Source organism: Oxyura jamaicensis, chromosome 19, assembly GCF_011077185.1.
Source record: "Oxyura jamaicensis isolate SHBP4307 breed ruddy duck chromosome 19, BPBGC_Ojam_1.0, whole genome shotgun sequence".
Lineage (NCBI taxonomy): Eukaryota > Metazoa > Chordata > Aves > Anseriformes > Anatidae > Oxyura > Oxyura jamaicensis.
Window position 1 is genome coordinate 987,621 of NC_048911.1, and position 23,883 is coordinate 1,011,503.

Here is a 23,883-nt window from a genome sequence, read left to right on the forward strand (position 1 = left end):
TGTCCAGACCCTTCATGGCTCTGGAAGTCGTGCTGCTGGAGCCTGTGGCTTTTTAATTGCATGTTGGTGTAGACCCCTATACACTATATAATTATTATCAAATACTATTTCTCTATGCTGAAAGCTGCAATATGACTGTTAGAGACTTATATTTTCCTAAGGCACCACTGCTCAGTCTCTGCTAACTCTTGCACTGCATAAAGAAGCTGTTGATTTTTTCCCCCTGATTGTTTAGCTCCTGTTTCAGCCCTAAATAAAATCTGCAATCCATCAGTCATGCACCCGACTTCGGTGCACGTTCACTGGTGTAGGATTCAGAAGACTGCTCTGGCTGCTCTTTCAAGGCAGGCTATTGCACTGTTCAGAGAAAGCAATGAGAAATAATTAAAATAAACCTTTCTCTTCTCTTTTCTCTTGTGCCCAGGGAGAAGATGCCATTCCACCATGTAACAGCTGGCTTGTTGTACAAAGGCAACTACTTGAACCGATCGCTCTCCGCCGGCAGTGACAGTGAACAGCTAGCAAATATCTCCGTGGAGGAACTGGATGGTGAGCAATGTCATTGCATTTTTCCAAGGGGGCTCAGAACTGGAAAGGCTTGTTTTCACCTTCTCGGTAGCATTGCCATGCAATAACCTGAAAGGTGCTCTCCCCTTGAAGCAAGGAGCAAAAGGCAAGTGGGAAGTGAGATGGCTCAGCAGATCTGGGACAAAAAACAGTCCCCAGCCACAGTTATGTTCGGAGCTGGGGGCTGATTTTAAACTCTGATATTGTCCTTCTGCCTAGAAATAAAGCAGTTTTTGAAAGACTAAGGCTGCTTTTTATTGGCAAAATTGGTGAGAGAAAAAGCGGAACTAATATGTTTCTATTAAGATGTCTTCAGCCTTTCCCCAGGAACCTGCAGAGCTGAATCTCTCTTCCTGAGCAAGTCTTCTCATTTGCTTTGTGCCCTTTCAAAAGGGAGGCTTCTCCCTGTTTTGCAGTGTAACATGATGCTCAGAGGTGGCTTGTGGCTTAGGAAGCTGGAAAGGGCTTTAAAATTCCCCTTTCCAGGTCAGTGATTTGCAGCACAGACCGGCCTCAGACTGGCAAAGGCTATCAGGAGAGTCATCCACATCTGCTGCCTGTAGGATCTCCACCATTTTCCCCCTCTGGAAGCTGGTGGTTGCTTGTCCCTTCTGCCCTGCAGACGGGGTGTGAGGCCAGGTAGACTCCCTGTCTGGTTCGTGGCGGGAAGGTCTCCTTTTCTAGACAATTTGTGGCTCACTAGGGTCATTTCTAAGCAAAAGTTAATGTTGTTGACAGCTGGTCTTTGAGGTCTGTGGAACAATTCAAAGCTCTTGGTTTGCTTCCCAGTGGACATTTGGTACAAGCCACGATCATAGCCGGTGTTCTCAGTGGAGAACTTGATGCGTAAATGAGCAAGGGAATGGTGCAAGGTGGAAATGGCCCTTCCAGGACAGGTTGGGGGTGTTCTGGCAAAACAGAAAGCCAACATTTCTGCCCTCCCTCCCTCATTTCACCTGCACTTGGTGAATCAGACTTCAGTTTTCAAACTTTTTCAACTCTAAACCTTCATCTTTGGTTTTACATACTTTGTATTAACTTATCTGATGTAGAAACAGAATGCTCTAAGAGTATTTGTCACTACCTATGTTCTTCCCAATGTGTATGTGCAGAAAGCAGTTCAGGTGAGATGAGTCGTGTGAGAAACCACTTTGAGTGCAGCCAGGCTGGGACCCCAGGCAAACAAGAGTTGCAGAGACATCTGGGCACTTCTCCCGGGTTACTGGAGCTTTGCTTGAAGGTTTGAGTTTTCTAACAGAAGTGAACTGGCTCTGCTTCTGTGTACCCTGTAGGTGACAAATTGTGTTGCAAGGTGAAGCTTAGCTGTTGTCCTTGTTCAGGATGAGAGGGGTTGGCTGCACAAAGACAGGAGGACATTGGACAAGCTCTTGTGCTTTATTTTAAATTCAGAGAACAAAGGTTTCTCTGCTATGCCTACCTGATTAGAGCACTTCTGCTATAACTGCCTTTGAGATTTGTAGACAGATGTCAAGAGATGATTCAAGTGGCATCAGGGCTGTAGCCCACACTTGTGGTGATCCTGTTGTGAAAGGGAAACCCCTCTTTGATTTTTTCTGTTTGCACGGAAATGGTCTCTGTCTGGATGTGGGAAGAAAGGTCACACACAGAAGCTCAGTCCCATTCCCATCCTTTCCACATCTCCCTGCTGTCTCCCCAAGCCATGTTGGGTGGTTTGCAAGCCTCTGCAGCTCACTCAGCATCATCGTCCCACTGGCAGCTCCGGGGTGGGAGCAGCGGTGTGGGAACCTGCCTTCCCGAGGAGTAACCAGCACTCAGGACACTGTGGGTCATCGCCATTAATTAACAGCAAATGAAGTGAATTAGGCGTAGAGGAGCTGTCTTTTGAGAAGGCAGTGACCAAGTCGCTGCTAATGCGAGTGCTGCATCCATTTAATTTGGTCTGTGCCCTATTATAACTGTGCTATTGAATTGGAGAGCAGCAGATTTCATTCATGTCTGCTCACAAAGAGTATCCCCCTTGTTCTTCAGGAGAATGGTTAGAGCTCTTTAACTAATCATCCATTTATTCTCTGGCTGTTAAGCACAGGCTCCTTGTTAGAATTTAGTTATATTTTTTCTGACAGCCTTTTGCTTTACAAACACCTATTTTCAAGGGCTTTATATCTTTGCCACGAAGATATGCCCCAGTTCTTAGCTTAGCAGAGACGAGCTCAACCTCAGGCCATTTTTTTCCACCTGTGAATGCAGAAGTGGCACTGAATTGATTCACATCCGCTAAAGCCAGAGCAGCAAATGATACTGGAGATGTTTTTCTGTGTGCTAGCTAGCAGAGCACAGCCTGCCCACTGGAACTCATATGTAATATTAGGTTGGCAGTCGCTATCTTACTGGGATTTGTCACTAGTACTAGATTAGTGCCCAGCTGTGTTGAAGGTAGCGCTGCTCACTGTCCAAACCTAAAACAGAAATAGCCTTCCTGTCTTTGAGCATGAATTATCTCAGGGTGAGTAACAAAATGTTCTTCCTTGAGAAGTTAATGTCACTGTATGGGAGCTTTGTGGATATATTAAGCTGTGATATCTCTATGCCAATAACATATTTGCATTTAATCACATAGGCTGGGAAAGAGGTGCCAAATTCCCTGTGGTTTCTTTTTCAATGAGATTTTGATCCCAAGGGAGTCCCAGCCTATTGACAAATTCTAGGCACACACATTAAAACATTAAAGGTTTGACGCTCTTCCTGGGGAAGTCAATAGGAATTTTCTATTATGCTCCTGTGCAGTTAAGGCTCCAACAAGTGTCAGTTTTTTTTCCAGCCTGTTTTTTTTTTTTTTTTTTTTCACATCTGGCATTGCACATCTCAGTGCTGTTTGCTTTATGAAGGATTTCTACAAGTGTGAGCTCTGGGCTGCTGCAGGGCACAGGTGCTGCGCAGCCTGGCTGGGACACAGCGTTGCTGCCGCTGCGTGTCCCTGCAACGCATACCGACAAATGCCACGTGTTTCCAGCCTGCGGGCGAGGTATGAAGGATAGTATGGAGATCATGAAATGAAAAATATTTCTGACCTCAAGCAACATAATGGGGAAGGAACCCAGGTTTTTTGAGTGAACACTCACGGTTCAGAGCAGTGTGCCTAGGGTGCTGCTCTGCTTCTTCTCCCACTGGTTATTTTCCTTCTATGAAAACTTTCCCGGCTTGCATCAGCCATCTGTCGACTTCAGCTCTGCTCTGTTTTTTTCCATCCTGCTTTAAATACTATGCTGGCAGCAAGGAAAGAAGCTGGAGAGATAGCAGGTCACTCTGCTGATGGCTTGTCTATTCCTAGCAGCGGTGTTTGCTATTTGCGGTGCTGTAGTAGCGTGAGGGTTTTTAGAAGCTGTCACCATCACAAAGGGAATTAACTCGCAGAAAGCTATATTAGGCGATACTTAACTTTGTAACACCAAGTAAATGATGAAGTTGAAAGTGGCAGGCCATCCATAACCTGTCTCTCAGGGACCATGGAGTGTGGTGGGATCTCAGATGAATATTATTGCCATATACTTAGTGATTTCTGGGCAGGAGATTACCAGTTAGGGCTGGGAGGAACTATTTTGCATGTAGCTTTTTGGGCTGTTGTTGGTTGACATAAAATTGTGGCACAGTTTGTGCATACTCTGTGGTTTCCACATTCCTTTTAAGTCCAGCTTCTGTCTTCACAATGCAAACTACTAGGAGTATTTTTAATAAAAAATGGTGGATGGAAATCATCATGTCAAGCTTGAGTCATCCACCTCCATAGGCACTATCTAAAGGGTATTGTCAGGAGGTAAAAACATTTCCATAGTAGGAATCTGACAAATATCACCTGAAGGAAGGCACATGCATTATAAGTAGTCTTTGCAGAAAGTGTCTGTGAAATGCATTATAGTCAGAGCGCTTTGCAGAGGAAACCCAAATGTGGACCACAGCAGCAACTATTTGTCCAGAAAGACATCATGACAAGTCCTTGCATGACCCCGATTTTTCTGAAATCAGCAGTGCCCATGCGGAAAGGAACCTTGTTGTGCGGCAGCAGGGAAATTATAGGCATCTGGTGTCTTAGACCATGTAGGAACGGCCCAGGTGGGGTCTGTGGTACCTTCAAGGCTTTTTCTAGGTATGGAGATTTTTTTTTTTTTTTTTTTGGTTGTAGCCATCAGGCTGGTGCAGTCCGTAAGGTTGACACCTTGGGTGGAAATGCCAGTGCATGGCTTTGCCTGTCTAAACTGGAGATGTTGGCAGAGCATCCCATGAGGTGGGAACAAAACTTCATGAGCCTGGGGTGCAGTAAGCTTCAAGGCAAGAATCTAGAGACTATGATATCAATATAGTTTATACACCATATTGCAGGATGTGCTTTACCTGGTCTCTGCCTCTTTCCTGCACCCCTGTTCTGCCACCTGCAGAAGGTCTCAGCTGGGTCGCTGTTTCCTGGGCTTCTGCGTAGAAGTCAACAGAGAGTGGCTTCAGAGTACATTGGAAAACAGCTCTTGAAATAATTAAAGGGCACCGCTAAATGATGCCCATATGGATTTTAAATTAGCAGTTGGCTCCTGCATGCCAATAAGGCAGGCAATGACAAGTGGCTGAAGGTGTGCTGGGGCTGCAGCCGTTTGTGGAGTCCCAGCAGCACAGCGAGGTGGTCAGTCACAGGGCTGGTAGCACACCGGGCAAAACAGTCGCACGTTGCCACTGCAGCCATGCTGTTCTAGCCCTGTCTCTGAAAATAAGGCCAAAACCAGAGGTGTTTGACATCTTGTGATGTCTGATATGATGGCCCTTGGATGATACAAGTCCTGGAAAGAGAGGAACCCTGATGCTGCAGAGTACTGTTACCTTCTGGTCTCACTTGGGGGTTGTTTAGTAGAAACCCCATAAGCCACGATAACTGTGGCTGTTCCAGATCCTCTTTCACTCCCATGTTATCAGGGCAGCTCAGCAAACAGTCTCATGCATTCTGGAGAGTCTGGGCTGCCCTGCAGCTCCTCATATCTCTCTCCAGCTGTCGATTTTCTCTGGGGCCGCCTGTTTGCGAGCAGGGATTTCAATCCCACTGCTGGGCACAGGAGGTAAAGAGGCAGCCAGGCCCCCCCAGCCTGGCAGCCAGCTGGCTCCTGTGTGGCAGAGGGGCACAGATCAGCTTTGGTGTCCCAGGTGAGATCAACGGTGGTTGGGAACAGCAGTGTGCTCGAGGAGGGAAACCCAAAGGGAGAGGCATTAGTCACTTGACTGACTCATGTAGCGGCAACAAGGCTGCGTCTGCTCCGCTCGGCTTTTTGCCCATGGAAAAAAACCACTTGGGAGAATGGAAAGAGAGAGAAATAGGGGAGATGAGCATACTGGTAGTGAGGCTGGAGATGCAAGGACTGCGCTGGCATAGGGGAAATAGTGAGGGGGAGCCACGCTGGGATGCGTTATAAGCCATGGATTTGCACATGGGTACAGGTTCTCCAAGACCCCGCTTCAGTGTAAGCTCTGCGAGCAGCCTGTTAATTAAGTGGATGAAACTGTATAAAGCTTATTTTCTCTTTCACAGAGTTCTGTTTTAAAAAAGAGGCTTATCCACAGTGTCTCCGTTTTGAGTGATCATGGCTGGAAATGGAATAATTTATGGTTTATATTGGGCTTTAATAGTGTTTCGTGTCTCTGAATATAAAACTGCAGCATCACTATGCAGATTCTTCTGTGGACAGAAGCAGCTTTATCTCTGACTTCTGCTGAGCTCCTTCTGCTGGTTTTCCAGTTATGTATATTAATTACAGTGTGGGGTTTCTTTGGGACTCGGTAGTTTAAGGTGTGAAGCAGCCTGCATTTAAAAAATCATAAAAACTGGAGCAGTATTAATATTCTGCATAGTATTGTTTTACTGCAAGGTGCATATTTGCTCCAGACTGTGTGTGTCCAGAGGAGGAGCAGAGCTGCTGATGGAGCAAATGCCCCAGGTTGTGTGCTGGCTTAGCCTTGGTGAGCTTCAAGGGAGTTCCCAAAAGGAGAGAATTATACTCATAATGGGTGGGTGGTGCACAAGAGTTCCCCTGTGCTGCCCTTGTGAAGTTTTTCCCCCACTTTGCACACCGTGGCAGCGTGTCGTGCATGTCCCAGACAGACAGGTGTCTATCCAGCCAGCCCCGGAGCCACTAACCTCCCCTACCTGGACGCAAGGAAAGTTTCTTCAGCTAAAATGGGTGGCAGTTCCTACCCCAAATAGCCAGCAGGGTTCTTGGACACCCAGAGTGGCTGAGCCCAGGGAGGTCTGGCTCTGGGTTTCACAGAAGAACCTCTCTTGTGGGTTTTACCTGCTGCATTGCCTTAGGGACTGTTAGGGCTTGCAGGCCAGCACTGAGTTTTCTCCAGCACCTCAGCAAGACTGAAATCCTCAGCGGGGAGGTGGCAGAAAGCTATGGATTGGGGCAAAACTCCAGAACAGAAAGTATTTCTCTTACACTTCACAGCCCAAGCCCTACCCAGGGTGCCAGTACCTTGGCAGGTAGATTACCTGGTGGGACAAAAGAGTTTTGGGTGTACCTTTTGGGAAGGGCTTGCAGAGGCTCTGTTGTCCCCATCCCATGTCCCCTCTGCCCGGGGAACCAGGACCATGTGGCCAAAAGGGGAGATGTTCCACCCGGTCCGCCTGCCCCCAAAACTCAGGACTAGGCATCAGCATCATCTCCAAGGGAAGAGTCCTTAAAGCAAGGGAGTATAAATAAAATGAGGTTGGCTGCCAACAAATTAGAATTACAGGGACGCCATCTGGACAACAATTAAAGAGATTGTTTGAACTCCAACTATGCTGACATAGTTATAGGAACCGGCTGGCGAGCAAGTTATTAGTGGTGGAGACTCAGATACCTTGGTTTGGACTCGGGGGTTTCTAGTTTATTGTAGCAGAGGAGTCTCTTTAAGCTGGATGAAGATGGTTTTGGGAAGGGGGCTGCAGGCTGCGTCTTCATCCATCCCCTTCCAAATCTGCTGGTTTGGCTCCTGCGGCTTGTGCCGGGCTGGCACTGCTCAGGCTGCCTCAGAGGTTTGTGCTCACGTGCACGCGGGGCCCTCGATGCAGTAAGAAAACGTTCACTGCCTGCATTGCCCCAGGCCACGGAAACAGAGCAGATTCAGATCCAGAGCTAAGCATGCTTTAAAATGCATTTAAATCTTGCTCTGACACGTTTATACAAATTTTAATATGGATTTTTTAATTTTTCATGCAGGCTTCTCAGCCAGATCATTAATTTTTCAAATTCCTTCACTCCTTTGCCTTAAACTCCTGGCTTTGGCAAGCCACTTTTGTATCAGTAAGTGTTGTTTTGTGGACTCAGGGATCTTATCCTTACCTGTTAGCTGATTGCTTCAGAAACGTACTCCCTAGGCAGTGGCTTCTAGCTGTCAGTGGGAGGACGGGGACCAGGGTAGGGTCATGGCATCCCAGATCCCTGCAGGGATGTCACGTAGATGGGACCAGGAAGAAAAGGAAAACAAATACCATCTTCTCCCTGTTTGCCAGCTGTGCCTGGTCTGCACACCCCATCAGACACTCACCTCTCCTTCCTGCACCAGCTCTTCTTTCTTGTCCATCTCTGTGGCTTTTGGGACTGAATAGGACTGGCAGTGCTACATGAGCAGAGCTTTCTGGTTGAAGCTCTCTGGGAATGGCTTTTCCATCATGGAAATGGGAGTGATGATGATGCTTTATTGACCGGAGCGTCTGAGCATCTTGACTGTCTGGCTTCTTCCTGAGCACCGGGAAACCTCAGATCTGTAGAAGCCACAGAAGCTCTGGAGAGTCAAAGCAATTGGTCCCCATCTGCAAATTAAACAGGAAGAAATGGCTCATAAAAGTAACTGCACAGAGGTGAAACCCAGCCTCTGTCCTGGCTTTATGCTGCATTAAACATCCTGTCTGGGGCTCAGTGTTTATTTCATTTCCTGGGCCTTCCTTATCAGCGCTGGACTCAGGGGCTGATGCGTGGCTCCACGAGGGACCAGACAAGGTGCCGTGAGGCTGATCTGGAAGACGAACGGCTCAGCGTGCCGGCAAATCCCCACAGCACCAACCTGAGCAAGAGGACCCGGACACTGGTGCTGATGGTGCCAAGTGCAGGAGCAGGATGGAGCCATGGGAAATGCTGGACCTGAGGATCTTGTGAGCACTGCTGGGTCTCTGCTCATGCAGACCGTGTCTTAAGGATTTGGAGGTTAACGTGATGATCTGCACGTGGTCCACGTGCCCTTTTTGTGGCATGAGGCTGTAGGTTATCAGGTGCCCCTTTAATTTGCAGAGGTTGATATTTCAGCCTGGCTGTGATGGTTCACTGTGTCTTTGAGCATGTTACATTTAATCAAGTTGTAGCAAACTGCAAGCAAACCTTGAATCAATTTCCTTGCCTCAGTGGAGGCGGCCACCTCACCAAACCACGAATGTCTGCAAAAAGCGTCTGTTCTGCACTGTGTACAAGTGCTTTCTGGAGAGGAATGTTCAAAAATAGGTTTGCCCACTAAGTAATGAGTTTTAGGAGTTAGATGCCTGGACTGACAGACATCTATTTTTAGTTCTTCACTGGGATGCTTGGGCCATCGCTGATGTTTTGTGCCTCAGTTTACCTAGCAGCAGTGGTACTCACGTAGGGAGAGGAGAGTGATGTATCTGCCGCTGCTTCAGGTGCTGCAAGACCTCTGATCAAACACCATCCATGGATCTCGCTCACTGTGAGCACTGGCTTTGCTTTGAGCCCCATTCCCTATGTTCCAGTGCCTGTGGTCACAGCTGGGTGTGATGGCAGTCGGGGCGGGGGAATGGCATGGGGGAACGCTGACTTGCCATAACACTAAGAATAGCAAGGAGAAAAACTCAATGATCCAGAGAGTATTTCACCTGGTTCTTTTGCACATGCTGGCTTGAAATAAACAGATAGAGATGTATTTATTTCAAGTGCAGCTCAAAGCAATACCATGTCAAGGTGAGCAGTTCCAGCCTTGATTCTGTTACTGGGGCACCTGCTTGGTGGTACCAGGCAGCATCCCTGCCCTCGCCTGCTGCGGCCCCCATCCTCTTGCCCTGCTTATGGGAAGCTGCATTTATCTTCCTGAGGAACAGGCCAGTGGCTTGGCAGAGCGAGAAGTCACTTGGTGAGGTGCAAGTCCAGATGAGTGGCAGACTGAAATGACACCAGGAGTTACACAGCCCTAGCTGTCCCCCAGTCCTATTCCTCTGGCTCTCTGGCTGCCATGGGGGGAAGCTGCTGCTGCTGGAAGGTTTTTTTATTATTATTATTTTTATTTTTATTTTTATTTTTTCCTGGGTTTCTGTTGCCTGACTGTGGGTGCTGAGATCATCTCAGCCAAGTTTGAGAGGAGAGAAAGGTGCAAATGTCAGGTAAAGGAAGAGAGGGCTGTTTGTTGCTTCTCCCTCTCTCCCCAGGTTTGCACTGGGCAGTTTCCTGAAAATTCAGAGCAGGGGAAGGCAGGAGGGGCAGGTGATGTGTGTGTGTGTGCATGCATCCAGAGCTGGATCTGCTCTTCCCTGAGCAAAATGAGCAGGCGGCCAGCACCCTGTGCAGCCGCTGACAGCTTTTGTAGGACCCAGCACTGCGGTCACCAGCCAGCTGGGTTCTGGAGGAAGAAGCAGGAACCCCACAGGGGAGCATGGCTTTCTTAGGCTTGACCGGCTTTGGTGACATCAAAGAGGATCAGCACAAACCCTTTGAAGTCAGTCTTAGTTCCTGCCTGCCTGGGAAAATGAAGAGTGTCAATCTTGCAGGGTGACCATGGAGCCTGGAGGAGGTGGATGCAGGACCCTGGTGAGTAGCAAAGGCCATGCAGGTGGAGCGAGATCTCAGCCACCTTCACTTCTGTGCTCTGACACTGGATGCTGGGGATGTTTCCAGGAGCACAGGGTGTGCAGCAAAGCCCTCCAGAACCAAGCAGAGAGGAGTAGTTCAGAGCAGCCACTGCAGTGGATGCACGTGCTGAAATCACTGCAGTTCTAAGGCTGATGCCAATCTGGTTCATATTATTCTCTCTCTGAAGGAGATGAGTTAAAATTGTGGGGGTTTTGCAGACTGAGGTCAGCTGAAGGTCCTGCATGAACCTCATCCCTCGGTGATGCTGCTACATGTGGGTCCTGCACTGCCAGAGCAGCAGCAGGGGCTGAGTCGGGGGCACCGTGGTCCTTGCACCACGTGCGTTAGTAGAGAATGGTGGCTGCCATGGTCTCCAGTTCCCATCCACACTGAGCGACTGACAAGCACTGGGACTGGGCAAGAGGACTGAAAAAGAAGGGTTGGGCAGTGCTGCTGGGACCAGCAGGATCTATGTGAGCATCGCATGAAGTAGGCTATGCCCAAAATTAGTCCTGGCACAAAATTGCAGTCCATGATGTCCATGGGACCTGGTATGCAAAGTCCTGGCACCATTGAACAGAGGGAAAAGTAGATAGGATCAAAGATGTCTGGAATTTGGATAGCTTTGACAGGTAGGGAGTTGCTCAGTCCCACGCCTCATCCTTCCTGGATCTCAGGCACCGAAGCAGCACTGCAACCCTCTGCAGGAGCAACCATGAGATAAGCAAGAGCAAGAAATACAACTTTCAGAGATGTTGGCATTTAGTATTTTCAATTTGCAGTTACTGCAGAGCAGCACATAGCCTTTGTCAAATGTTTTCTTTATTTTTCTAAGAATTCTGTAACAAAATGAAAAAAACCCAAAGCCTTAGTAGTGAGAAGATACTCTCATGTTCTTGAATGCACATCATTAGGATGTCATTTAAGAAAAGTCCCTCTTTCTAAATAAGCCATTAGAACACAAACCTATTAGTAGCATGTGGGATGAGGCAGTATTTTGTATTTTAGGATTATTCTGTTGAGCAGTTCCTATTTAATTCACTAGGAAACACAAATCTCATTACTTTTCTTTCAACTAAATCTAATCCAGGGCATGAGATTTTGTGAATAGGTTTGGATGGGGAGGGGAAAGAAATATGGCTGTGTAAATGATGGTAATTGCTATTACTTCCTGAAGGTAAAAAAGATTTGAAGCACTTTTTTCTCAGCAGTTCTTAATGTTTGCACATAAGGAGTAAATTGGCCTTTGCAGGGACACAGTCATTTCTGCCTCTGGAATGTGAAACCATGTTTCCCAGAGTCTGCTGGATGAAATGTCCATCACCAACACTTAAATGTTGCTTGTCACTGCTTTGTAAATTTGATTTCAGTGTTGCAGAAGGAAAAGTGAGAAAATAGAGAGTTGTAGGATACTGCTGAAACAATGTTCTCTCCTTGCCTCTCCGCTTGGGGAGGTGGATGCGTGATGGGCTCAGCTTTCCTTTGTAAAGCCCCAGGGCTGGCGCTGTCCTGGGCTGCGCAGGCTGCGGGCATCGAGTCAATACCTCTGGGTGTTAGGATATGCAGTTCCTCCCAGACTCACCTGTGCAAATATGTTTTTTGATTTGTTTTTGTTCACCAGCAGTTACAACAATAAAAATAATAAATGTAGGAGGGTCCATTTCAGTTTGAGCCAAATCAGCACATTTTTATTTCTGCATTTTTATTTTCCATGAATCGAAAGCTGAGAAAAATCTGCTCCGTTCCAAAACAAAGTGTTTCATTTAGAATTTGAGCTTTTTAACTTACTTGTGTTCTGAAGGTGTGACGAACTCATAAATTTTGGCTCACCAAGTCATGTGCTTCTAGCAGAGAACCAAAACAGTTTTATGTTGGTGGAAGCCTAGACATGCAGTTCATGCAGCTGCTGTGAGCTGATGAATTATTTCAGAGAGTCTGAATCTGTATTTTTGGTGTAAGCACTTCAGGAGACCAATTGCCTTGTGATGTTGTGGTCTCCCCCAGCCAAGGTAAGGTGCTGTGGTGGGATGAGAAAGGAGGCTTGGGCAGGGACCTGCAGAGATTCCTCCCGTCCAGCTGAGGTGCAGGGCGCCCCCCAGGCTGGTGGCATCGTGTCTCCCATTTGAGATCCCCTTGAGATGTGCAACCTGCAAATGCCACGTGCTGTCACACCAAACACGTGCGTTTATCCCCTGCCTCTGTCGAAAGCCTTCTGCCCGTCAATGCAGCAGGGGCTGTGTCCACGGGGTCTCACTCCTCTGCTGCGACCATCCAGCAAGTGGCCTCTTGGGGGCTTAAACTGCTTTGTTGAAGAGCTCCCATGAGCCCAGCCTGCTCTGCTGGCAATGCCCAGGAGTGCTTCTGAGCACTAAAACTATACAAGCTTTGGATTGGATTGAGTTGCAAAAAGAAAACACTCTTTTCACCACCACCATCCCCTCCTCCCCATTTTAGGGCTTTTTTAAAGGACTAGGTAGCTCATGACTTCTTCAGAGTTCATTCCAGTTGCCTTCCAGGCTCGTTTCTCAATAGCTTATTTTGCTATACTCCTAATTTTTTTTCTCTCTCTCATTTTTCACAATAAAGGCCGGAATATATGAACAGAGGAAATGGAAGCAAAGCAAATAAAGAGCCCAGTTAAATGCAGGGCTCTTGAGGGAGGTTTTGGCAGGCTGGAGGCTTTTTGCTCTCCTCCACTGGGGTCTGGCATTTTCTGCTTGCCCTTGTTTTGCAGTGGTTATAGCAAAGAGGAGGTGTGCTTTGGTTTCTGCAAGCAGTATCGATAAGGGCAAGGCTTATTTGCCCCACTTAGGGAGGAAGATCACGTAATAAAAATGCAGAAGGATATTGGATTAGACAAGCAGCTTCTCACGTAAGCTATTTATCACCAGCTCTTCTGGGTTTTTGGAGGGTTTGTTTTTTGAGCAAGTGATTGGAGGAATTTTTTGGCAGGTTAAGTTTGTCTTCTGTGCAACAGTGCAGAGAGTCAAGGCTTTTGGCTGGATTATGTGTGCCCGATGGACACCTTGCGCGTGTTGCTATGGCACAAAAGAAGTTCTGCTGTGGGAAAGTGCTGACTCGGTAATGCACAGGGTGATGTCTCTGGTGGTGTTTATTTGCAATAACAGAAGCCTGAAGCTGCTGTTTGCTGGTAATTTGTGCAGTTACTGTGCTTTCTAACTCTTTCCAGGCCACTTTGCAGCTCCCAACAAATTCAGGTTTGGAATCACAGTGTTAACTCCAGCAAATAAAAAGCTCTTCTGATAATTCATTGACGTCGCACTCTGTGCGTCTCCACCAGAAGGATGTTTAACCCGAAAAGTTGCACGTCCCTGCATTTCCTAACCTGCCTGGCCAGGTGGCAGATGCCTCCCATGAGGTGCTTCCCTAGAGGCAAAAGGCTTGATGTCCTCCTCCTTGCTTAGCCAGCAGAAGAGCTGCTTTCAGCTTGGGAAGGGACTTGTCTTCAAAGTGAAACGTGCTTATTTTGTAAATGTGAAACTCTGATCCTGTTGATATGAGCAAAATTTCCATTGACAGAGCTGGGCTTTCACTGCCTGTAGCTGAAGGAATCGGATAACTTGTTAATCTCCTTAGTGTCTCTTTCTCTTTGTAATTGAAAGCTTTTTGGTACTAGCTCCTGGAGGAAGTTTCATCCCCACTGCCTGAGTTTCCACAACCCTAACTTAGTGGTAAAGGTCTGAACATCACACCCGGTGTGCGGCACTTTCTGGGGCCCAGCTGCCTGTGTCTGTGTGCACATGAACACGCGTAGTGCCATGCGCTCTCTTTGCCGGCTGGTTAGGGTAAGCTGGGTGGGATGCGAGGAAACCAGTCCCATCCCTGCCTGTGTCAGCAGGCCGGCCCAAGGCTGGTGGGGGTATTTAGACTGAGAATTGATGATGGAGAAGAAACAGTCTCTTTTGAACCTTAGCCCTTTGGGTAACTACCAGTATGATAATGTATGTGGTTCATTAATAATCAGCCAACCTTCTCTAGTCCCACTTGCCTCTAATTCGTGAGGCCTTGAAGGGCTGGGAGCAAAGCAAATTTAAAGAATGGACTAAAAAAAAGCTGGGGTAAGAGGGCTATGGATATGTCTGGTTTTGCTCCAAAACGGATTAAACAATGTGCTTCAGTGCCAGCATTGACATTTTCACTCTGCCCATGATGAGAGGCACTGTCTGTGCCTTCGCCTTGGCCTCTGTTCTGCTGCATCTGAGGGTGATTGCAGCCACCCAGGACCAGCTCTGGGCAGCCAGGGGACTAACACAGCTTATCCTAAAGGGAAGGAGAAACCCTGGTGTCATTTACACCTGTGGACATGGGCCACAATTCATCCCCTTGTTCACAGAGCTCAGTGAGTCATCTCCAACCTCTGATCTTCTGCTGTCCATGGGGAAAGGCATTTCCAATGGATGATGCTTGGGAGCTACCAGGGAGTGAGTCAGCTTCTGTAGCTCCTTCCAGTGGCTATCGAGAGACACTGAGCCTCAAACCAAGTTTGAAGTTATGTGGGGAAATGCTGGACAGCTGTGACAAGCTTTTATGGGTGCCAGCTCAGGGATATGTGTAGGAATCGTCAAGCCATAAATACTTGGTGAGTGCTGTAGTGACTTTTTAATTTTAGTAGGAAAACCAGAATGTGGCAGCCGGAAAAAAATGTTACAAAAATAGTAGTAGCCCTTTTGGGAAGAGGAAATCATATTCCACTAAGAACAGCAACCCCAATTAAATAGGAGCCCTTAAAGAAGTGAATAGCTAATTACCTAGATAAAGATGAGGCAGGCTCTTGCACGTAGAAAACAGATTTATTGGGGAACTTTTATGTATGTATGTATGTCCCAGATGATTTATTTTCTTGCCACAAACCCAAAATTCTCTGTGCTTTGTAAATATTGTGGTTGATGGCTGTAAAGATTTCCGATGAGATCAAGTTGGAAGGAGTCGTATGGTCAACCACAGTTACCAGAACTGGAGAATGGTTGAAGAAGCTGAGGAGGCTTTGGGGACACAGCCACACGCTCACTGCCTTGGTTTTAAGAAACCACTGGCACGTGAAGGCAAGAGGGCCCTCTCCCCTGTTGTGCTTGGTGGCCTGGTGCGACCCTTTTGGAGCAAAATATTTTTAAAAGCAAGTCTGTGTTACAATGTGACACAGTTTACCACAGGAGGCACCATGTATTAATTTTCTGACTGGGGTGCAGGAAATGGCTCATGGCTTCCCTGTTCTCACAAGATGAGAATACTAATGTGTCTTCTAATAGGAATTTTGATCACTTTTCCACGTCTCCAAATCACTTAAGTTCTGGCATCAGTAAAAACAGTGAAGAGTGTGGAGAAAGTAGTTTTGGCACCTACTGTATTTAATTTGCAAAAACTTTCATGTGGAGTTTAATTTAGACTGATGAGGGAGGCAGTTTTATGAGTATAAAACTCCATTAATTACAGATCCTGTCTTAATTATAAATGGCTTTATTTTAAAGTGAGTTTTACAACCAAAATTAAGACTTGGAGCAGTTCAATCAATACAAACATCAATTAGACCTGACTTTGTACTCCAATTAATTTATAAAGCTTCCCAATGAAGTGTAAAAAGTGTGCCACTTTGTACTCCTCTTTCTGCTATTCCTGGGCATCAGGAGGTCTCCGTGGATTCATTAGCAGCCTCCTAACGATAAGCGTGGATGGAATAACAAGCCTGCCAATGGTCTGCTTTTTCCCAAATAAGCCAACAGAGTTAACTGCTGAAGTGGCCAAACCTGGCACAAGTGTAGTGGAAAACTGACATTCATACAGGTGCTGAAATTACAGAGTTTTGTTCATTTGACTGTGGCCCGTGATGTCTTTGGTCCCACCACAAGAAGTGCTGTCCCACCAGACCAAGCTGGTGCCGAGGAGCTCTGGGAGGCTGAGACACGGTCACTTGTCACAAATGTGAATTTATTTAAAGCCTTTTTGGGTTTCTGCATTACCCTGATTTTATGAGTCAGAGACATGACAGTTCATTTCCCTGCACCTTCTTTTCAGCATCTTTGCTTCCTTGGATTATTTGGCATTATAGCTGCTGTGCGTCCCTTTTAACCCTCGTCAGGAGCTGAGGATCCAGCCCCACCAAGGCAGCAGGATCCCCTCCTGGTGACGTAGCATGAGCTCCTTGAATCCCTTCTGTCACCTTCAGTCCTCCCTGCAGTGGTGGTGAGCTCACCTGGAATGACAGCGCATGGAACAAGCTTCTTTCCAACACTAGAGGGTGAGATCAAAGGATCTGGGGAATCCCTTGGGGAGCCAGGAGCATTAACAGATGAAATAAAAACTGTTGTTGCATCTCAGCTGAGGGCAGGCAATCTGCAAGCTTCTGGGAAGCAGCAAATCTCGGTTCCTCAAGGGTGCCTTGGCATTCTCCTGCCTTCAGCAGAGGGGTGCCATTCGCCTGGGTGCGGATGCCACATGCAATGTCTTAGGAAGAGTTAAATCTTTCATGCAGGACCTAGGAAGCCATGGAGCTCTCTGTGGGCTTTCTCTGGACTGCTCCTAGGTGCCTTCTCCTCCCACAGCTCCTCAGGGCAGAGGCTCTGCCTTCCCACCTGGTGGAATGGCACTTACTGGGTGGACATCCTCTGGTTCTCTTGGACCTGTAGCAAAATAAAGAAGCAGCTATGATTTGTCCATGCATATGCTTTTGCAGAAAATGTGGAGGGGATGGAGCTAGGTGTTAGCAGAGGTGTTTTTTTTTGTTTGTTTGTTTGTTTGTTTGTTTTAATTTCTGGTGAAACAGGGTGTTTTAGTAAAGCCAGGCTCTGGACTGTGGAACTGTTTGAAGCTAGAAACCGAACAGCAAGCGACAGGCAGGCAAACAAAGTGGAAACCTGCTCTGAATTATCATAAGCTTTTTTGTTGTTTTAAACCCTTTCAAGCAGAGCCATTTGTACTGGAGCAAATTCTCCCAAGATATTTTTAGACGATATGAGCAGAAAAATATTACTCCATAGCAAGCTGTTTACAAATCTGCTAACCTTGTTTAGTGCTAGTAAAACTCTCGGTTTGGTGTGCTGTGGAGCACACTAATTACTTGACAGAAATTATGCAATGATGTCTTTTCGAAGCAATATACATTGGCTTGGCCCTGCAGCTGGACCCATGTACAGCATTTTGTATAATGAACTGTGAATGTTTCTGCAGCTTTTCCATTAAAACAGGGAGAGCAAGGCAGGAAAGAGGCAGACCCTGCCAATTACTGTCCACTTTCCATCCTCTCCTCGCATGCTCATCCCTGTAATGGGGCCATTCTGCAAATGTCCCTGTTATCAGCTGATTTGAGCAGCATTGGAGGCACTGCAGACCAAACTGCTGCTTCTGCCTCCGTGGAGCTGGTGGGAATGGCCTCGGTGGGTTCCCACTGGAGGTGGCCAAGGTGAGAGACTGCTGGCAGCCCGTTGTATGTCTAGTTTAGGATGCCACATGTTGCTCTCTGTCACTCCCTGGGCCTGGGCTGGCGATGGCATGGGGATAATGGCCATTCCTATCACATCTTGGGTGCATAAATGCATGTAATGGTGGTAGTCAGATGCTATGTTAATAGGGCTGCAGAAGTACCTTGATGGGGAGGTATGGACTTCCTTAAGGAAAGCAGAGTAGGAGTTCCCAGTCTCTCCCAGTGGACCTCACTGGCCTGTCCCTCTGATGGCTGCTGCTGCTCACAGCGACCTTGGGGAAGCTCCTGTCCTCGTGGAAGCTGCTCCAGTACTGCCTGTGGCTGCATGGGTTTTCTGCCTTGAATATTGAGGGGTTGGTTCTGAGAACCTGGAGGTTTCTTTATTTTTCCTCTACTGAAAATAACTTAGCAACAAACCAATGCTGCATAGAAGAGTGATCTTCTGAAGGGCTTGCTGGAAGCCCAGCACTTCTGATGTCAGCTGGGTGTTTAGCAGTGGTTGAATGGGCCAAGTTAGAAGGATGGATTAGATGAAGCAGGTTTTGTGATTGCTAGACAAAGACTTCTCAGCCTGGACATGGTTGAAGATGTGGTAACAATGTGGGGAACAGGAACAGGGAACAGTTGTTTGTTGTCTGTTCCAGAACAGAATCTGGAAAATGTAAGATGGAAGTTGGAGGAGGTGTTTCACAAGCAGCTAAGGTGGATTGTCACATATTGAATGGTTAAACCATGGAACCTCTTGCCCCAGGTCTAACAAAATGCAATCATAAGAGGAACTGGGAACATTCCTTGCAGAAAAGTCTTGGGACTGTTTAAAGTTGAGCTGCTCAGCGCTGGTATCACCACTTGTAGGCATAGGCAGGCAGCTGCTGCTAGCAGCTGGAGATAATTGGTTGTCCCATGGCTGGTCTGAGCATTTCCAGTCCAACTCATTGCCATTCCTTGGGAAGATGTGAGCTCAGTTTGACCAACGCTGCCCAGGGTGAGCTTTGTCCAGGCTTTGGGTGACCTTAAGGGATATGTGTTCTCTTGAGAGCCCTTCCAGTCCCTCACTGGGATTTGTGTAATGCTGCAGATGTGTTGGACCAAACGGTAAGGAGCAGAAGAGGGAAAGCAGTTGGTGTGCTGTGGCAATCAACTAGCTGACCTGTGTGGCATTTTCCTTCACTTGCTGTTTTGCACTGTTAATCAAATATGCTAGAAGAGAATCTCAGATGGGGTGAAAAGCTAGTATTAGACTTTATCCTTCCTTTATGTCCCGGGCTGCACTTTGTAGATGCAAGGCTGCTCTGTGGCCAGAGAGCAGAGACCCTGTGCCCAGGATCCTGCCGTGTGCTGCTGCTGGGGCACAGTCCCCTCCGCAGGCAGCTGGCAGGCAGGATACAGGCAATGGAAGGAGCACAGCTGGGATTTCCCTCCTTCTTGTTTTCCTTGGCCACTGTGAAATCTCCTCGAGCTACTGGCAATCTGCATAACTTGCAGCAGCTTTCCTAATAGCTCCGGTGATGTTGTTTTAGTGCAATAACATCTCCAAGATAACCAGCAGATTTTGTCCAGCACAGCAGGCTCAGCTAGGGAGGGAAGCAAAGAGACTGCAAGCAGAAGTTGCATCGTGGCTTGGGACACAAATGAGCAATGTGGCTGGCTCAGCCTTGCTGTGCACGCTGGTGGGGTGAAAGGAGCACCCAAGGCAATGGCAAATCATTTTCCTTCTCTCCTGGGTGTTTTTTTGTTCTCTTCATGTGGCTGAGCAAACTGGACTGCAAAACTCAAACACTTCTGCAGCTTCTTCCGCCTCCCCCCCCCCCCCAACTTCTAAAAACTTCATTTTCATTGTATTGACTTAGAAAAATTGCTCCCTTTCATTTTCACTAGTTTCTTAGCAGGATGTTCTTCTGGCCGTCTTTCTCCTAAGATGGTTTCATAACAAGCTTCTGAACTGTGCTGTGCAGATGCTGCAGTGGGATCCTTAAACTGTCACCTCCCATGGGAGAGAAATGCATGCCTCTAGAAGAGGCCAGAACAGGCAACCTGCAGGGTATGTTGCTGAGCTTGTCCCCTTGCTTGATTTACGAACTTGTGCCATGGTTACCTTAAGAAAGGGGGTGGTACTGGAGCCTTTTTCTTCCTGTAATTTGTTTCTTCGTGCTGGGATTTAGACAAGGGACTAGCTTTGCTTTGAATTTAATTATGTATTTAATGGCAAAGCTGCCGAGAACTGTCAGGAGGTTTTTTTTTTTCTTTTCTTTTCTTCATTATATTTCTTATGGATCTAAATAGATTAATATTTGCAAGAAATACTTCCAGAGTAATTTTATCAAAAAACTTCATTACTGCCATGGGAAATTCAATGCAATTTTAATCTGGGACTAGTTCCACTTTGCAGTCTAGCTAGACTACAAATTTCAGAGATAGATGCTGTGTGGGTACCATGTCTGTGGCATATATTGTTCATGTATAATATATATTGTACATGTATAATGTATGTTGTGTGGGTATAATGTATGTTGTATATGTGTATTTTAATGCTATATTGAGCCTGCTGCTGCAACTGCACATATTACCCCTAAGTGTTTATGTACGTCTTTTATTTGCAGTTAATTAGTTAATAGCGATAATGAATAAAATCCTCTCTTCACTGTGTTATGCAGTTAAAAGCAAGACATGCGGTACTTGCAGGTGAGCAATGTAATGACAGCAGCCAGTAAGGATGACCAGCATGAGCGCAGGAGATACGTCAGTGCCTGCTTTATTAAAACTTTAGCCACAGTGTTTATTTCAGAAGCGAGATTTCCCCTCCCCAGCAGCCTGAGACAGTAAATGAGGTATGCAGAGTGCGGACCTGCGTGGCACTCCTTGAAGCCCGCTGTCAGATTGATTGCTTAAAGTGCATTTGAAATCAAGTGCTGTACAGTCAGCTCTAGATCATTTCACAATAATTTTTCATGTGCCAGTAAGCAAAACCATGGTGAATAATACAGCTGGTTGAAAGTGGCGAAGCTACTCAGTCTTGTAAATCCAAGCCGACCTCACCATCTCTTCCCTCTGCCCTTGAGTGCAATGTAATCATCATGACATAAATAACAAGCTCAGCGATATAATGGAATTATATGAGCACTGCTATTGTGAGTGCTGTAAAAATAAGGCCAGCAATACTTGGAGGAGCCGAGATCAGCGCTGAAATAGAGTAGGGGTTGAATTGATTTCCTTTTCCTTTTATCTGTCAGGAGAGAAGGAAGAGAAAACAAGTCCCACTATGTATGTAAAAGCTTCAAGGAGTTTTCTGTGCCCGTTTGCGTGGTGGTGGAGTGGCAGGCACTCGCATGCCAGCTGCTTCTGAGGCTTCTTCTTCCACCCTCTCCTTTCAATCCAAAGTTTCCATCTAATCTAAGTCCTTGGAAAAGTTATGGAGAAGATTATCCTGGGGTTACCGAAAGTCAGGTGAAGAGCAAAGCAATTATCAGGCATAATCAACGTGGGTTCATCAAAGGAAAGTCCTGCCTTAATAATTTGATCTACTTCTGTGATAAGGTCACCTGCTTGGTGGATGAAGGGAAGGCAGCAGATGTAATCTTCCTGGATTTTTGTAAGGCCTTTGATACCATCCCTGACAGTATCCTTCTGGACAGATTGTCCAGCTGTGAGACGAACAGCTTCATGCTGCGCTGGTGATGAAGTGGCTCAGTGGCAGAGCTCAAAGGGGCCCTTGCAGGGGGTAGCGAATGGGCCTACCTCTGGCTGGTGGACAGTCTCTGGCGGTGCTCCCCGGGGCTCAAATCTAGGGCCAGTCCTGTTCAACATTCTATCAATGATCTGGATGCAGGACTGGAGCACATCCTCAGCGAGTTTGACAATGGCGTTAAACTGGAAAGTGCTGTTAACTTTGAGAGGCCTTGCGGAGGGATCCAGGTAGGTCAGAGCACCAGACAATAGCAGCGGCATGAAGCACAGGCAACGTCGGGCGCTGCCCCTGGGACAGAGCAGGGCCAGGTACAGGCATGGCTGCGGGGCAGCTCAGCGGGAAGGGGCTGGGGGGGCTGCAGGCAGCAGCCCAGCAGGAGCCCTGGCAGCCAAGGGGGCAAACCACATGTTGGGGTGCACAAAGCACAGCACAGCCGGCCCCAGAGGGGATTCTCCTGCTGCATTTCTTGCTGCTGCAGCCTCACCTTGAGCATTGCGTGTGGTTCTGGGCTCCCCAGTATAAAAAGGTCCCTGAGGTGCTTGAGCACGCCCGGAGGAGGGCGGCGAAGCTGGTGAAGGGGCTGGAGGGCACGTCCTGAGAGGAGAGGCTGAGGACGCCTGGGCTGCCTGTCCTGGACAAGAGGAGGCCGAGGGGTGGCCGCGCTGCCCCCTGAAGTTCCCTGGGGAGGCGAAGCGCAGAGGCAGCCGCTGGCCTCTGCTCCCTGGGGACTGAGGGCAGGAGGCATGGGGACGGCATGGAGCTGTGCCAGGGGAGGGACGGCCTGGGCACAAAGCAAAGCTCCTGTCCTGGGAGGGTGCCAAAGCTGGAACAGACTTCCTAGGGAGGTGGCTGACCCCCATTCCTACTGTCATTCGAGAGGCATTTGGGCAATGCCCTTGTTAACACGCTTTGATTTTTGGTTTGTCCTGAGGTCGTGGGGGAGTTCAACTGGATGATACCTGGAGGTCCTTTCCAACAGAATCCTGTCCTATCCTATCCTACTATCCTAGCCTATCCTATCCTATCCTAACTTGGGTTCCTCATCTTAAAACCCTGCAGCAGAGAGATGTACGCAGTGCCTAAGCTCCCAAGCTGGTCCTGTCTCCTGGTCCTCATATGTGCAAACCCTGGGGCTCTGGTTCTGCTCACGTTGCAGTTGGAAGGATGGGGATTTCACTGATGTAAAGCCACCTTCAAGCTTGGCCCTGAAGGGGAGAGCATGAAGGTACAGCTTGGTCTTCAGGTGAGACTGGAGCCCCGCAGGGTTGCAGGGGGGTAACAAACCAACTTTAGACTGAGCTACTGTCAGGAGAGGTTTCCATTTTGTTTCCTGAAGTTTTCTTTATATTTGTGAAGGAAAATGCCCAGAATCCCTGGAAAGGCGGCACACAAGTTCAAGGACAGGGTTCCCAGAGACAGGTGTGGGTTTGTGTGACCCCTTCTGCAGTCAAAAGGGTTTCACAGACTTTTGTAACACCTGCAGAGGACCTTGAAGTGTTACTTTCCCAAGGAAAGCTTACCAGGAGCGTGAGCTTCCGTGCAGGGCTGGAAGAAGCAGATATGAATGTGGGAGTGGAAGCCCTTTCCAGAACTCTTGTAGGCTTGGAGAAAGGGAGGCATCAAATGGCTCTTCCAGCACTGGGCTGGAAGCGTAGCAGACGAGAAGAGGGAGGCTTTCTTTTATCTCATCCCTGCCCACTGCCTAAAGGCCACCCCTTGAATCAGACTCAGATGGAAGAGAAAGTTCTTTTCAGGATTTATTTATTTTTCTTTTTTTCTTTTCTTTTCTTTCTTTTAATTTTTCTTTTTTTTAATCAGCTCTTGCTGCACCTTTTGTTACATTTGGCTTCTCATTTTTTATCTAGTTTGTTGCATGAATAAGATATGCCACATATTTCCCTGACATGTCTACCTACTATAAATACTCTGTCCTTCTGTGGAGAGAAAATACAGGATATATGTATATATATACATTCTGTATGCCTCTAGATTCCTAAATGCCATTTTTCCAATATTGTGTGTTTAATGGGAATTCACTGATTAGGTGCATAAAAGGCTGCAGAAGATGACAGTTTCACTGTGCTCAGTTTTAATACAAAGAGTACTACGGTTGCTAAGAGACTGATACTTCAAGTTTGGAAATCTTCATCCACACTAGATATATTATCTTGGCAAATTGGACTTTTTGAGTTGGCAGCAAATGGAAAAGAGTAACTTTTAAAAATAGAGATAATTTGGATGACGTCAAAGACATCTGGTGTCCTTTTCTAGAAATGTGAGACTGATCTATTTTGCTTATGTGTATAAATTGCTCTGCACCCAGTGTGAGGTTTTACTTATGCCTACATTCAAGT

The 23,883-nt window shown here is 47.2% G+C and overlaps 1 protein-coding gene across 1 annotated transcript in view; it reads left to right on the plus strand.

The window, feature by feature from the left end:
- Nucleotides 1-419: 419 nt before the first annotated feature.
- The window catches only part of CALN1 (calneuron 1), a 123,206-nt gene continuing 99,742 nt past the window's right edge, over nt 420-23,883 (plus strand). Inside the window, exon 1 of the mRNA XM_035342925.1 lies at nt 420-549. Within this exon, the coding sequence (XP_035198816.1) occupies nt 432-549 (118 nt within the window). The 5' untranslated portion in view covers nt 420-431. The remainder of the gene's footprint in view (nt 550-23,883) is intronic.